The sequence below is a fragment of the Nannospalax galili genome, unplaced genomic scaffold (assembly GCF_000622305.1).
Source record: "Nannospalax galili isolate Female #2095 unplaced genomic scaffold, S.galili_v1.0 scaffold120, whole genome shotgun sequence".
Lineage (NCBI taxonomy): Eukaryota > Metazoa > Chordata > Mammalia > Rodentia > Spalacidae > Nannospalax > Nannospalax galili.
The window spans coordinates 4,254,736-4,264,789 of NW_008350324.1; the positions used below are offsets into that span (position 1 = coordinate 4,254,736).

The 10,054-nt window shown below is 47.1% G+C and overlaps 1 protein-coding gene across 2 annotated transcripts in view; it reads left to right on the forward strand.

Moving 5' to 3' along the window:
• The window catches only part of Iqcd (IQ motif containing D), a 20,371-nt gene that overhangs the window by 3,330 nt on the left and 6,987 nt on the right, over window positions 1-10,054 (forward strand). For both annotated transcript variants that reach the window (XM_008847480.2, XM_017801769.2), the window contains exon 2: window positions 8,441-9,247. In XM_008847480.2, coding sequence (XP_008845702.1) covers window positions 8,528-9,247 — 720 coding nt within the window. In that variant the 5' untranslated portion in view covers window positions 8,441-8,527. The remainder of the gene's footprint in view (window positions 1-8,440; window positions 9,248-10,054) is intronic.

Consider the following 10,054-nt stretch of genomic DNA (forward strand, 5'->3'; position numbering starts at 1 on the left):
GACATTTTCATGCAAGGCAAATGGTATACACACACACCTTTGAGGCCTTAGTGTACCTGAAGATATAATCAATTAAAAATCAAGAGCATTTGGGACTGGAAAGATGGCTCAGCAGTTAAGAACACTGACTGTTCTTGCAGAAGACCTGAGTTGGAATCCCAGCACCCACATGGCAGCTAACAACTGCCCATAACTCCAGTTCCAGGGGATCAACAGCCTCTTCTGTTCTCTATGGGCATCACACGACACGGGTGCACTTACCTACATGCAGGCAATACACGAATACACATAAAATAAAAATAATAAATAGGGCTGGGCATGGTGGCACACGCCTTTAATCCCAGCATGCGGGAGGCAGAGGCAGGAGGATCTCTGTGAGTTCAAGGACAGCCTGGTCTACATAGTGAGTTCCAGGACAGCTGGGGCTACAGGGAGACCCTGTCTCAAAAAAACCAAAAAAAAAAAAAAAAAATTAAAGATCAAGAGCATTTAGTTGGGGAGATGGCTCAGCAGGTAAGAGCACTTGCTGTGCAAGCTTGAGGACCTGAGTTCAAACCACCAGTACCCATGTAAAATAAAAATAACAAAACAAGAGCATTTGGAACAGAACATCAGGTAAACGTGTGTGAGCCTCAGCCTTTAAATTCTCTCAGCAGATCACATCCTACAACCAACAAAATGCTTGTAATTCCAGCATATTCAAACATAAGTGGTGGTGTTGCTGTTTTAATGGCCAAAGAAATACATTTTCCTTTTCAACCAGCACATGTTTGGTTGCATAGGAATGCAGCACAGTGGGGCAGCGTATACCTAATATTCGAGGCCTCGGTTTAACCCCCGGCACCCGAACAACAGGCAAACAAAACAAGTCTCTGCTTCCTCCATGTACTAACAGTGTGTTCTGATAGTTTATATGCTGGTAATTGATTTTCTTAAACATGAAGGGTTTCATTTCTTTTTTAAAAAAAATTTTTTATTTTATGTGTATGCGTATATTGCCTGCATGTATGGAAGTGCACCCATGTCGTGCAGTGCCCATGGAGGTCAGAAGAGGGTGTCAGATCCCCTAGAACTGGAGTTATGGACAGTTGTTAGTTGCCATGTGGGTGCTGGGATTCGAACCTGGGTCTTCTGCAAGAACATTCAGTGTTCTTAACCGCTGAGCCATCTCTCCAGCCCCCTGGGTTTCATTTCTTTTTATTTTGTATGTGTATGTATATACCTGTTTGTGTGTATGTAGGTTGATGTCAGGCCTGGCTTTTACAGGGGTGCTGGGGATCAAACTCAGGTCCTCATATTTGAGTGGCAAGCACTTTATTAAGCCATCTCTCCAGCCCTTGACATTTTAAATTTTCTTTCATTTACTTCTTCTTTGTTCTTTCTTTTTCTTTTTTTCTTTTTTTTTGTGTGTGGGGGGGTGCTGGGATGGAACCAAGGACCTCCCACATGCCAGGCAATGATCCACTGCTGAGCCTCACCCAGCCCCTACCCAGCCCTTCTATCTGAAACAACCAAAATAATAGGCTCTCCAGCTGTGTACAACTAGAAATGTTCATTTCTAAAGCATAGTACGACTAAGAGAGGAATGTAAAATGTCTGATCTGGAGGCCAGAAGAGGGATTAAGTGTCCTCTGTCACTCCCTACCTTTTCCTTTGAGGCAGGGTCTCTCTTTGAACCTGAGGCTTAAGTTTTTTCAACTTGACTAGAAGCCAACAAGCCCTACAGTCCTCCCGTCTCCACCCCTGTTCTGTAGAGATCTATGACAGCCTTACTTTGGGTTTTGAATGCGTTTACTATGCATATAGCAAGCCAAACAGTAGCAGGTGGGGTGGCAGATAGCTAGCAAAACATCAACAAAGCAGGTGCTCAGAACGCCCAGCAGAAACCAACTTCAGAAGTTGGGGCAGTCAGCCAGAGTTCCCAATTGAGCCTTCTCTCCACTGATGAGCTTTCTCTGGCTGTACTTCCAGCTTCTCTTTTCCGCTGCAGACATTTTTATATCATGGGATAAACTATAGTAACATCTGTTGGAGATGGTTCACCTTCTAGCTATTCTCAAGGGTGTAGTGTCTTTACTTTTGGGCTGTTTTGCAGTTCTCTTCCCTCCCTGTTACAGAGTTGGGAGGGGCCAGCCCATCCCTAGATAAAGGGCCTTGGAGGGCAATTTGAGACAAACATGCTCCAGTCTGAAATAAGAGGGGGGTGTTCTTGCTTCAGAGCCAGCTTCTCAGTGAGCTCAAATAGCACATGACAATTGCCTAATTTACTCAGTGGTGAAGAGCTCTTGCTGCTCTTCCAGAGGACCTGAGTTTGGTTCCCATCACTTACATTGGGCAGCTCACAACCACCTGTAACTCCAGTGCCAAGGGATCCAACCCCCTCTTCTGGCCTCCACAGGCATCCCAAACACATGGCATAAGCACACACAGACACATAATGAAAAAAAAAGATAACAGGGATGGAGAGATGGCTCAGAGGTTAAGAGCGCTTGCTGCACAATCATTAGGCCTGGAGTTTGGATCCCAGCACCCACATAACCCCACATAACAAGTTGGGAGCCCATGCAGTCCTGTAAACCCAGCCGAGGGGGGCTGTAGTATACAGTATGCATAGGTGGCTCACAACTATAATCTACAGCTAAAGCAGGTAGAGTACAAGGTCAAGGCCAGCCTAAAAACAAGTAAACAAGAACAAAATCAAACCCAGTGGCACTTTTAGCTGGCTAGTTCATCTAGCCTGTGAGCCTATAGGACCATGTCTGCATCGCCCTGCAGGAAGCAGCCTATTGGGAAGGCTTGACTTGCTGTCTCAGTTACCCAGAACTGTGCATTGATTACCTACTATGCAATAATTACTTGGGACAGAAGTGTTCTTATTAACAGGTTGTGTGATAATTACGTGGGATAGAAGTATTCTTATTAACAGGTTGTGCGTGCGTGTGTGCGTGTGTGTGTGTGTGTGTGTGTGTGTGTGTGTGTGTGTAGGTGTGCCATAGCACAAATGTGGACATCAGAGGACAACTTTCTGGAGTCTATTCTTTCCTTCCACTGTGGGCTCTGGGGCTCAAACTCAGGTCCTCAGTCTTGGTTGCAAGCTCCTTTACCCGATGATCCATCTCACTGGCTGTGGACTGAAGTTTCCATTTTGACTGACCAGATTCACACACAACTCTCAGTTCCCTTTCCTCATCTACGAAACAGAGGAACTAATAGCACATACCTTGTAGGGTTATAAGGACCAAAGGAACTCATTCATAGAAAGCATTTTATGGTTTGGGGGGCTTTTGTGGTTTTTGTTTTGTTTAAAATAGAATCTCTCTGTATAGTTCAGATTGGTCTTCAACTCACTATGTAGCCAAGGCTGGCCTTGAACTTCTGATCCTTCTACCCCACCTCCTGCATGCTGGGATCATGGACATGTTCAGAACAGTTGGGCACATAGGTAAGTTCTCAAGTTAGCCAATATTAAAAAGAAGCTCTTTAGACCAAGACACCCCCTCTCCTACCTGACTCTCCACTTGGCAGCATTAGGTCTGTGAGATAGTCGATAGTCACAGATGTTGGGGTTTCTTCCCCTTTTCTCTGGGATGGTGGCAGGAAGTCCTGTAGCTCAAATCTTTTTCTTTTCCAAAATACTCTGAAAGTAATAAATAGCCAACAAACCTATTTGAATGAAGCTGAGGTGTCATTTGCATGATAAAGATATATTTCCAATTATGAAGTTCATCAGCAAAATTCATGAGAAATGAAGGAATCTCCATTAAAGCACGTGTCCCTTAGCAGCCTCACTTCACTCTGGAGGCAGGAATTTTAAAAGGGGGGGAGGCTGACATTGAAAACAATTCAATATTAAGGTTGATGGCATCAAAAGAACATGGAACGATCATATTAGAATTCAAGGGAAAGATTCTCAAGTGCTTTTTGTCGGCATCATCAGCACCCCCACCCCCCTGCTTTTCCTTGTTCACCCAAATGAGCTGTCAAGAACTGATGGACGTCATCCTAATCAAAGAAAACAAGCTTACCCTTTAAAGCAAAAGAGGTAATTTGGCTGAAAGCAAATTGGAAACATTTCCTATAGCATCGAGTTTCCAGCCTTCATGTCCAAAGAAATCCCTGTTTTTTGCTTTATGCTTGAGAGCTGTGGGAACAATGTAGAGAAGTGTGTCTGGCCAATGCTTTGTTCCGATTCATCTGCTAGCCTCGGGCAGGGATCCTCTATCCTCAGAGGAGCTGGGGAGGCACCATGGCTGCCCAGAACACTTATTGTCAGGAAAAGGCCCCTGGGGAACTCTGTGGATCAGAGGTCAGTAACAGGCTTGAATTCCAGGGAGGCAAGAAGATGTTCCCTTGGGCTGAGTCCTCAGGCCTAAAGAGAGTTTGACTTTTGATCTGTTTTACTTTGTCAAGGAGCCCTGCATCCTTAGCGTCAACTCTGGCCACCTCTCCTCCCTGTCCTTAGTCATTCATATTAGATATTAATTTGATTTCCTTCACTCTGCATTGATTCTGTGGTTGGATGAAGATAGCCTTCTGCAGCTTCACATAGTGCAGTCTCCTCTTCTCTATCTTGGTCCCCAAGGCCTGCTGACCACCCAGGGCCGGTAGCATTTGATCAGCTAAGATTCTTTGATTGCATATTTCATTAGCTAAGGCTTTTGGATCTCAAATAACAGAAACAAACTGAGGCCTAGCAAAACAATGTAGACAAGGCTGACCTGCCAGGGTTTGGAACGGGGACAGCAGCCATAGAGGTTCTGGGGGGGATCTTGGTTGGAAGTATCTTCAAGAACTAACCCAAAGTTTCAGCTCCCGGCATTTCCCATCCGTATGACTTCCCCTCAGCATTCCTGCTCCCCAGAGCAGCAAACGGGGCTTTCTGATGGATGGTTCCCAAGATTGCTGAGTCAGCCTTCTCACTGCACCAGACTCCCTGAGGTGAAGGACATGTAAGGAAGAAAGGTTCATCTGGTCTGGTCTTTGTTGGTGGCTTTGTTGCTCTGGGGCTGTGGAGGGACAGAGTAGCTCAGTCAACTGATGAGAGAGAGAGGCTAAAGCTCCCTTTAAGGGCATACCCTCAATGACCTCAGAGCCTCCCACCAGTCTCCACCTCTTTTTTATTTATTTATTTTTAATATTTTTATTTTATGTGTACGAGTGTATTGCCTGCATGTATGTGAATGCACCCATGTCATGCAATGCCACGGAGGTCAAAAGAGGGCTTCGGATTTCCCTGGAACTGAAGTTAAGGACAGGTCGTAGCTGCCATGTGGGTGCTGGGAATGGTACCCACGTCCTCTGCAAGAGCAGTCAGTGCTCTTAACCGCTGAGCCATCTCTCCAGCCCCTATTTATTTTTGTGAGTGTTATGCCTGCATGTATGTAAGTGCACCTATGTTGTGCAAGTGCAATCGACAGAAGCACTTCCACGGAAGTCAGAAAAAGGCATCAGATCCCCTGAAACTGGAGTTACGGACAGTTGTTAGCCACCATGTGGGTGCTAAGATTCAAACCTGGGTTTTCTGCAAGAGAAGCCAGTGCTCTTAACTACTGAGTCACCTCTCCAGCCCGAATCTTCACCTCTTAAAGGTCAGCCACTTTCCAATAGCACCACAGGCTGGAGACCAAAGCTTTAACACAGAAACTGTATACAGTGGGAGAGAGGCTGTGTCACTGGAGGGAAACCTAGGTGCCTTCACCTGATGGAGGAAAAAGACTTGGGAGACAAAGCCCTAAGTTCCCACTGTCCCCCCAACACTGGCAACTAGAACTCAGGGTTTGAAAGTGAGCCCCCTCTCCTTCCCTCAAAACATTCCCTCCCCACTTCCCTACTCACAGGATGCAGCGTACCCGACAAACTCCTGTTTTCATTGCAATGTACTTAGAAGAAGGGAAAGACCATAAACAAGTAAGCAAGCCCATGTGGAGAAATCAGAGAACCAGTCTGAAGGGGGCAGTGGAGCATGAAGACAGGCAGGCTGAGCCTAGAGGTGGGAATTTGGTACCTAGCCAGGAGTGGCCGGCATTCAGCAGGTGAGATTAGCTGTTTATTGAGCATTCTCCATGTCCATGACTTGTGTTAGAAGCTTCCCGTTGATCCTGAGGATTCCTGCCCTATAGTGGAGGGAACCCAGGCTTGCAAGAGTAACCAGACCCGGGTCCCCAACAAGGACAGGAATTCAAGTGGGGTTGCCTGTGAGGCTCCAGATGCCAGCCACTGTGCTAGGAAAGCCACATGAATGACTGATTTCTGATCTCAGCATGGAATTTTCTGGACATCATTTAGACAAGTTTTTGACTTTGTAATAATTGTGAGTTTACAGAAAATTTGCAAAGCTATTAGAGTTCTCCGTGCTCCCCTAACATTAACTTCTTGTATAAACACCATACATTGTTGGTCAGAACTAAGAAAGTAACATTGATCAACCTGGTGTGGTGGTAACACACCTATAATCCCTGTTCTTGGGAGGTAGAGGAAGGAGGATAGGAATTCAAGGTCAGCCTCAGCCATTTAGCAAGTTGGATAAGATTCTGTTGCATAAGATGCTCTCAAACAAACAAAAATAAACAATAAATAAAATACCATTGGTAGGAGCTGGAGAGATGGCTCAGGGGTCAGGAGCACTTGCTGTCCCTTCTATTCCCAGCACCTACATGGTGACTCTCTCACCCTCTTACGGCCTTTGCAGGCACTACATACATAACCAGTATACATTTACAAATAAATACAAATCACTAAAAAAAAGAAAACCCCACCATTGATACAATGTGTTGTTAACTAAATCATGGACTTAGTGACTTCTCCTTCACTGGTATCCATTTCTGTTGGAGAACACAGTACAGGACACAGATTGCTTTTCCAGGGAAATTGGGCCTGCCTACCTGCCTTCCTCTCTCCCTCCTCCCCCTCCCTCCTTCCTCCCTTCCTTCCTTCTTTCCTTCTCTTTTCTTTCTTCCAAGTATTGGGATTGCAGAGTTCTATCACCATACCTGGTGAAATCATTTATTTTATTTATTGTTTACTTTTGGATCTTTTGAGACTGTAACCCAGATTGGCCTTGAATGCTCAGCAATCATCCTGCCTGAGCCTCTGAGTGCTGGGCTTACAAGTATTGAGTGACCGCACACCCCTGAACACTCAAAAATCAGTGGCTGAGACTGAGTTGGTAAAGCACTTGTTGTCCAAGCATGATGATCAGAGTTTGATCCCCAGCACCCAAATAGGTGAGGACATCAGCAAGAGTGTGGACTCCCAGCACTGGGGAGGTGGAGACAAGAGGATCCCTGGGACTTGCTGGCCACCAGCCTAGCTGAATCAGTGAGCTCCAGGTTCAATGAAAGATTCTGCCTCAGAAAATAAGGTAGAGGAGCTGGAGAGATGACTTAGTGGTTAAGAACAATTGTTGCTCTTGCAGAGGACTGGGGTTCAATTCCCAGCACCAGCTTGGCAGCTAATACTCATTCTTAACTCCAGTTCCAGGAAATCCAATGCCCTCTTTTGGCCTCCACAGGTACTGCATGCATATAGTACACAAGTACATGCAAAACATTCATACACAGAAAATAAAAATTAACTTTTTAAAGCTGGAGAGGGATAGAAGAAGACACCTGACCTCTGGCCTGTACTCACATACACACATATGCACACAAACACACACACACACACACACAAACTCAGGGAAGATACGCTGTTGCCCATCCTGCTTGCTCTCACCCCCTTGCTGGCTGTGTCACATCCTGCCCCTCATCCCAGCCTCCTCTGTGTCCTGGGATGCTGGTCCTACAGACTGTGCCCCAGGTTCTTTTGTCAGTTGGTTTCCCACTGGTTTTTGGCCAACAGGGGGAAGAAACAGGCAGCGGGTGGGGGTGGGGTGGCATTTCCCACTCTGCCATGCCTGTGCTTCTAGCTGTGGTTTCAACTATGGGGCTGGTGCCCCTGGTGAGCCCAGGCCCCTACATGCACCACCTCCTCCTTGTGTGGTTTCTTGCTGTTGACAGCTGCTGGATAGCTTCACCTTGCTGAAGCTGGCCTCTCCACTTTACTGTCACCTGGGTAACCAGTTCCCCATATGTAAGTCCTCAGAACAGTGGGGCTCCCTGCATGGTACACAAGCCTGAGAGTCACCTCCACCTTTTGTCCTGCTACCCTGCTGGTCCAAACACTATCACAGAGCTAAAAGCCAAGCCAGGTGTGGTGCAGCACACCTGAAATCCCAGCACTTGGAAGGTGGCGGCAGGAGGATCAGGAGTTCAAGGCCAGCCTGAGCTACATGGGATCCTGTCTCAAAACACAAAAACAAGCCGAAAACAAAGCAAAACAACACCCAACCAAACAAAAAAGCTAAAAGCAACTTCAATTCCTAGGTCAACTGCAATGTCCACATGTGGTCACTGTGGCCACCTTAGCAACCGGATCTCACAGCCACCCCTTCCCTTTGCAGGGTTGCTGAAGACAGCGAAAGCTGGAGGCCCAAGAGTCTATCATCTCACTGTCAGGGAGTACAAAGGCCAAGCCAAATGCTCCCAAGATGGTGTTGGACATCCTCACCCTAGCTCCTTCCTGCCAGTGGCTAGCCATCCAAAGAATCCCACTGAAGACGGAGATAGTGCCAGCTGAGCCACTGAAGCCTTTGATCCCCTCCAAGTCCAAGCTCACCACCGTTGAGGCCAAGAGGATTGTGTCTGTGCTGGATAATGCCATCCAAAAGGTGGAGCTGGTGACCCTGTTGTCCTACCTAGAGTTACAGCCAGAGGCCCTGGAGGGAATGTTGCCGGAGAACCTGGTGAGGGCCATGAGAGAGCATGTGGATCTTGGGCAGGCCCTGTTGGAGGGTGCCAGTGTCCTGCAGGAAAAACAGAGGCAGCTGGAGGAGGAAGAGGACGCTGAGCAAGTCTGGTACCAGGACCAGCTCCTCTCCATAGAACTGCAAAGCATTAGCCTGCAGCCACTGGCACACCAGATCCAAGACTCCACCAAGAACATCCTGAGGCTCCTGCTCAGGGAACCCCAGGCCACCAGGCTGCTGCAGATGCAGGCCCCAGGCAGAAGTGCAGGGGCCCAGCACCTCCTCCATGGCCTGGTGGAACTGCGGGGCTTTCTTTTTGAAAAGCTTCTCACCAGCCCCATGGAAGTGAGGGAGAGGGCCCAGTTCATACAGGAAGTCAACCGGAGGAACAAAAGGAATCAGGAAGTCATCGATGCTCTCCAGGCTGAGCTGGCAGAGGTGCTGAAGAGCAGGGATGCAGAGGTACAGAAGGAGCACCTGAGGCGCCAAACCCCTTGGGGGTCGGGGCTTTTTTCCTCAGGGATTTGAATAGTTTTCTCTTCATCAATCCTTAGAGGGAGGTTGCTTTGCTCTTTTTACTGGTAGGCAGGGCTTGTAAATAAGCCCACATGCTTTGAGGCTGTAAAAGAGCTCACTACAAAAGGTAAGTATTAAAGGAACTTACTTGATTACTGTTTTGAGAAGTACAATGAAGGATAAGGACCAAATGCTATAAGGAGATGATACAAGAGAACCCAATTTAGACCAAAAGTGTCGAGGACATTGACTCCAAGCCACAAAGACAGGGAGTGAGCTAGACACTGAGGAAGAACTTCCCAGCCAGGGGTGGCAAACAAGCATCTTTCGGACTCCACAGCCACCTGCACTCATATGCACACACCCACACATATATGCACAATTTAAAAATAATATAAAGAAATTAGATACATAGGAGTTCTGAAGCAAGAGAAAAGTGTATTACAGAAAAGAAATACAGGACGGGGGTGGCTCACTTGAGTATACTTAACACACAAGCATGAGAGTCTGAGTTCAATCCCCAGAACCCACTTTATATGTGGCAGTGCACATCTCAGCACTGGTTGTGGGCGGGGGGTGGATCCATGAAGCTTGATAGCCAGCCAGTCTAACTTAACCAACAGGCTACAGGTGAATGACAGAGGTAGCAGAGGTAGGTGACTCCTGAGGTTGTCCTCTGACCTACATTCTCTCTCACACGTGTGCGCGCGCACACACACGCACACACACACACACACACACACACACACACAC